Genomic DNA, 6,000 nt, shown 5'->3' with positions numbered 1-6,000 from the left:
CGAGATATCGAGTTCGATGACCAATACTAACGATATCTTTCTCCAGCTGCTGATTTCGAAAATTTGATAATTAGAATATGAATATAAGACAAATTCTATGACTTCCTTATCCACCCAAAGCATAATTGGGACAAACAACGAATCCAAGAAAAAAAAACTGCAGACTGTGCTTGTGGGTCCTTTTTTTGGGGGGGTTTGGTTGGTCCACCTCACATGGAGTAGGTATCACCAGATATATAATACTTTGGTCATATAATGTTAATTCATTTTTACGCAATTTCGTTCTATATTATAAGTCAAATTTTTTAGTTATAGTTGTCAATTAATTAAATTATATGTCAAAGCGGATAGGATCTCCAAGGGGATCAAAACTTGACTTTGGAGAAAGATCTTGGACACGAGTTTTATAGACGAAATATAAGCACCTGATTTGAACCTAGAACGATTTGACATATGTAAATTTGTTGCTTACTTGGTATCCCCAAGCTCTTGTAAATATATTTCATTTGTGTCTCAAAGTTATGTTCAATTTGGTAGAGTAAGTTAATACTTGATCAGTTATCATAAGTTTGATTATCCCTGTCAATACTTTCTCGGACGTGCATGTCGTGTGTTGCTTGCTTAAGGTGATTTATTTGACTAGTATGTTTGCTGACTATTATATTAGTACGAAGATTTATCCAATATACACCGAAAAAGAACGATCACGAGTTCCTATATTTCCTCACGAATTGACCTAGAGACATATGGGCTCCATCAAAAGAGTGATCTCCAATGCACAAGTTTTTGCATGGACGAGACGTCCAAGTTTGTTTTGGTTTTGCTTTGCATTTTTATAGGAAAAATATATGTTTAAGAAGCAATTTTTTTTTCGTTTTTGAATATGTTCTCTTTACTGTGAATACAATATCACGAAATAATATGCTGGGTCGGTTACGCCAGATTTTATACGTATAATTTTTTAAATAGTGTTTGGTGTATACTTAAAATTAAACATGTTACTTATTGTCATAAATATGATACAATATTTTTTAAGAATTACAAAAAATTAAAAGTCATGTTTGAAATATATTTTCTTGAGGGAAATATATATATAATTTAGTGGAAATAGATGAATTGGTTTCAAAATAAATACTAAGCAAAAAGCAATTATATAATCATAATCTCAAATTTTCCCTTAAGAATAAAGGTAATAAATTGACCAAATTGGAGATCAAAAAGTAAACATTGGATACCCTTTGCAATGATCTATTTGTACTTTGTGTTGTTTTTTTAAGAATATATCTTTTTCTCTTCCCCCAAAAGAATTGGACATTTGTGGCATTTACATTTATCATGGTCGTCAACTTTAAGCCTAATAAATCTCGATTTGAAATCTCCTTCTATTAATATGTTTTGCCCCAAATTATCGACATTATTCTCTGATGGACTATGCAATGCTAGTTTCACCATTTTAACAATTTTTTAAAATCTACGGACCAAGATTATAGTTGTTGCCGAATCTAGAAGCCAGGTTAGATTAAATTTGCGTGCAACGAATTTGATTCTGGCCAGAAAGTGGGCTAAAGTAAAGTAAATTACAATAATTTTTGTACATCCTCTATTTATATTAATAAATAGTAAAAGATACACACATGACCATGACATTGTGGATGACATTGTGGAAAAGGTGTTCTACTAATTTAAAGTCTAATCCTTGAAAAATATATAGTTTGGGACATTTAATTATGTTTCATTTAAGATGAATATGAATTTTAATTTATATGGATGAAAAATAAGCAAAATCACACCCCTCCACAGTCTCACACATGACATCTCAAACAAACGAAAAAGAAAAAAGGATAGCTCTCAAAGATGATCCCTTGATGCTTGACAAGAAAGATTGGTGATCTAAGCATACGTGAAATAGGTCTATACATTTCCAAGAAAGCTCCCCCTTCGTTAGCAATACATTAAACCAAAGCCTTAGCCAAGAATGGCTTCTTAGTAGTCGAGAGTGTCATCGGATAGTCCACCGGCTTTTACATATATCTACATAGCTAAAAACTAGGCCTACACTAATAAAGGGATAACCCTAGAAGATACATGCATATACACATTCGGCTAAGGGAGGAGATGGGGTAGATTAAGGTATCTCGATTAGTTAAGAGTCAGCAAACAGCAAACCAACGGCATGCAAAAGAGTTGGAGTAGTCACTCGATTGTCATTTGCAAACCATTTTAAGTCTCTTAGCAGCCTGCACAAACCCTGAGATCACTTGCAGCTCATCCAATTGCTGCAGAAATGAAAGAGACGCCATGAGGAAAGGGGGGGAAACAGCAGCTTATGAACTCCTTTACCACATGGGGTAACCATTTTATGGAGTGGTCACAGATATAAAATAGCTACTGGCAGAGCTTCGATTGCATGGGTGTGGACACTGGAAGTGACAATTTGCTTGAATACAGTGAACGAAAAATGAGTTGCAAGTCATTTAACATGACCAATGTAATGTTACCTGCGACATGAAATGCTTCTGGACAACATCGATTAGTTGCTCTTTAGAAGGATTGGGATTAGAATCCACCTAATGGCCCCAACATTATATTAGCATCGTAATTTAAAAATTAGATGCCATATTTCCGAATTAATATATAATTCAGATCAATTCCTATGTCATATGAAACTACTCACAAGGTTAAAGTGACGAAAATATCTCCACAATGCAGCCATCTCAAGTTTACCAAAGTCAACCTTCTGTGCAAAATGGTTTGACAATTTTTTTCAATAATTGGTTAATGGATATAAAATTATTGTAAAAATGTGGAAACCCTTTTACTTCTTTAAAGAAGAAAATGTAGATGTCTCTTACAGTGGAGCCCCTTGTAGTAGAAAGGGAATCTTTCGACTGCGAGTCGCAAGAGAGTGACCATCTTATGGATTTGTGAGACAACCCAAATGATCGGTGCATACGATGCCTTGATCTATGCGATTTTTGAGTATCATCAGATGCTAAGAAAATGGAGTACATGACACAATCAGATTATGTGGCGGGCCAAAGAATAAAGGACTGAAGATCAGAGATTGATAAAAAAAAAAGCAAGCAAAAAGTAGGCAAAAGAATGAATGGGGGAGAGAAATAAATGGAAAGAATCCAATGCTAAAACCCAAGCAACTTTTTCAAAAATTGTATGATTGTTGAAATGAATCAAAGCATTAAATAAGATATAAAAAACTTTACCCCAAAGCAAAAAAGTCTCATTCAAGTTTCAATTGAATCATAATTTCATGCATATGATCATATAAAAGAACGCCGCCTAATTCAGTAATTCACCAAAAAATATTGAATGCTTAAAGATTCAATATTAAGTATTCAACCCTATGAAGAGTTTGCTTTAAATAGCTGAAAAAATAGCATCTAATTTAGCAGTGGAACATTAAAATCAAGTAAAAAAATTTAGGCAAACACAACACTAACTGGTACCTGAGCCATTCCACGGCACATGTTCAAATTCAAAGTCATCATCTTCCTCGTTTCCGGTTGGTGCTTCAATGACACTTAAGGCATTCCTTTGAAGCTTCACCTCAATCCCATTGGTAAGAACCTGCAGTATTAAGATAATATCGAGATCTTTCATCTGTAACCAAAAAGAACCATTTGAAGTAATGCTTTCTCAAAGATACGAAACACGCAGATTGAGATCTAAAGTTACAATGAAAATAACTACAAAATATTTCACAACAAAAATTAGAATAATAAGAAAAGGGATCTGATTCTAGTTTCAAAAGTAAGTGAAATACAAGGAATAAAACGGACATTTAGCATATGTGTATGGAATATACAAACCAAACGAGTCACACACCACAATCCCAGAGAATGTCTCCCACTATGAAACTATTATTGTGCATAAATAAATTATAATTTTCAACCATCTTGCAGAGAAAATTATGATATACTGACATTGAAAACATAAAGAAAAAAAATCAGAGAATGATTCAATCAATAGAAAACTCTGAACAATATCTGATGCCAGTAGCTAGCTATTGCTATTAATTTATCCAAATATTATATTATTCGTGTAGTTTAAATAAAAATCCACAATTAATCATTGAAATTATTATATCCAAGAAATTGTTGTAAACACATCATTGGAATAATAGATAAACAAAATAACATTAATAGGATCAAAATCAAAGGATATAACATTATTAGAGATAGATCCGTTAACAAAGTGCCCCATGCAGAAAAATACCAGATGATTGATGATTCAAAAAGGTAAATGGAAATTGGTATAAAATTGAAACTAAAACTACAAACTTTTAAGAAATGAAAGCCAAAGAGCACATCCTTTTGAAATTCAACGACGAGAACGGAAATTTTTTTGCCATAAATAATCATGAAACCCCCCGAATCACTAACATAAGCATCCACATGACTCCACCGAACCAGAATTGGGAATTCAAAAGGTCGACATGAATTACCAAAACCCAAAATAAAACAAAAAATCCAAAAACCACTCCTAGAAAAACAAAAAGACTCAAAATTTCGTCCATGAATTACCAGCCAATGCCATCCACCGAGCCCAACAGCTTTCTTCACCACTCCGTGAAGACCCACGAGCACGGATTTGGTACGGTTATTCCCAGTCACCACAACCTTCGTGTGTCGCGGCAGCACAGAAAGCTCCTCCTCACTACTATCCCCACTCTGCAGCTGCGAAGAATGCGACGAAAATCCCCCATTACTCTCCATCACAGCAGCAGTTTGCAGCATTTTCAATACTGTCTAGACACCTAATGTAACGAAAATCACACTAGCAGAAAGATGCGGCATTACTGAGTCCAAAAATGGAGTCTTTGGGCGAAAGGATGCTGGAAAAAAGGGGAAATTTGGGTTTTGTTTTCGAGAGAGAAAACACAGTGCGCAAAGAGAGAGAAGGAATGAGAGTGACGCTGCTAGTTGTGTTTTTTCTCGCTATAATTTTAGTTGTGCGTGGAGGCTGTGAATCCCGAAGGCCTAAAGCTGACGAATCATCCAGGGCCACGTGGTGTGCAAGAGTCGTCAATCATGCATTAGGGGGCTTGCGTTTCGGCGTGACCACTTGCAGGAGATCGGCGTTGACCATCTGACTTCATGGAGAATGGTGTCCGACCTCAATGTCAAATTACACTTTTATCCTCTGATTCATCCAAATGGAAAGAACCGTTTAAATATTATTATCAAATATAAAGAAAGGATCTCATGTGAGATCGGATCTTAATCTGTGAGACGGGTCAACCCTACATATATTCACAATAAAAGGTAATAATCTTAGCATAAAAAGTAATACTTTTTAATTGATTACCCAAATAAGAGATCCGTCTCACGAATACGATCCGTGAGACCGTCTCACACAAGTTTTTGCCAAAGATAAGTCTCTTGTGAGATAATTTCACAAAGTTTTATTTGTGAGACAGGTTAACTCTATCGATATTCACAATAAAAAATAGTACTCTTAGCATAAAAAATAATATTTTTTCATAGATGACCCAATTAAGATATTTATTTCACAAAATACGATACATGAAACCGTCTCACAAATTTTTTTTCCTAAATATAAAATGTTAAAAATAAACAATCTAGTTTTCATATTTAGTATTATTTATTTCGTTATTTTATCAATCAACAATCATTATTAAATATATTAATTAAATATGTACTTTTTTTATGTTATTAAGATATTTATTAAATAAGAGTAAAATGATTTTTTACTCTTATTTAATCAATCAACAATCATTATTAAATACATTAATTAATAGTTGGTGCTAAAAATGTTTTCCCTCCAAGTGGAAAAGGTGTTCCCGCCATAACGGAGAATATCATTATTGGCCATTAATTATCGTTATTATTATATTATTATCAGCCGTTGGATGATTTCGGCGGAAAAATGAAGCGACTACCGGATTTTTTTTGGTATTGAAGAACTAGGAGGCTTTTAAAATGTTAAAGTAATATTTTTATTAATTCATCGATTATCATG

General features: G+C 33.8%; 1 protein-coding gene across 2 annotated transcripts; it reads right to left on the bottom strand.

Moving 5' to 3' along the window:
* Positions 1–1,844: 1,844 nt before the first annotated feature.
* Positions 1,845–4,947, bottom strand: LOC140832696 (uncharacterized). 2 transcript variants are annotated; one of them, XM_073196840.1, is made up of 6 exons: positions 4,542–4,947; positions 3,465–3,585; positions 2,853–2,992; positions 2,675–2,734; positions 2,499–2,567; positions 1,845–2,276 (listed from the first exon to the last, which is right to left on the bottom strand). In XM_073196840.1, the coding sequence occupies exons 1-6, from the start codon at positions 4,752–4,754 to the stop codon at positions 2,205–2,207; spliced, it is 675 nt and encodes a 224-aa protein (XP_073052941.1). In that variant the 5' UTR covers positions 4,755–4,947; the 3' UTR covers positions 1,845–2,204. The 2 variants fall into 2 exon arrangements, with proteins under 2 accessions (XP_073052941.1, XP_073052940.1); XM_073196839.1 differs by having other exon boundaries at positions 1,847–2,276; positions 2,675–2,737.
* Positions 4,948–6,000: the final 1,053 nt, after the last annotated feature.

Source organism: Primulina eburnea, chromosome 5 (genome assembly GCF_022965805.1).
Source record: "Primulina eburnea isolate SZY01 chromosome 5, ASM2296580v1, whole genome shotgun sequence".
In the NCBI taxonomy this organism is placed as follows: domain Eukaryota; kingdom Viridiplantae; phylum Streptophyta; class Magnoliopsida; order Lamiales; family Gesneriaceae; genus Primulina; species Primulina eburnea.
The sequence above is the reverse complement of the archived record's forward strand: the minus strand, read 5'-3'. Positions and strand labels throughout refer to the sequence as shown.

Bases quoted from the DNA above. Each gene is read 5' to 3' on its own strand.
- LOC140832696 (XM_073196839.1), bottom strand. From the start codon at position 4,754: ATGCTGCAAACTGCTGCTGTGATGGAGAGTAATGGGGGATTTTCGTCG. The intron at 3,586-4,541 runs GTAATTCATGGA...TTAATACTGCAG, and splicing joins TCGGTGGATGGCATTGGCTG to GTTCTTACCAATGGGATTGA. The intron at 2,277-2,498 runs GTAACATTACAT...TCATTTCTGCAG, and splicing joins AGAAGCATTTCATGTCGCAG to CAATTGGATGAGCTGCAAGT.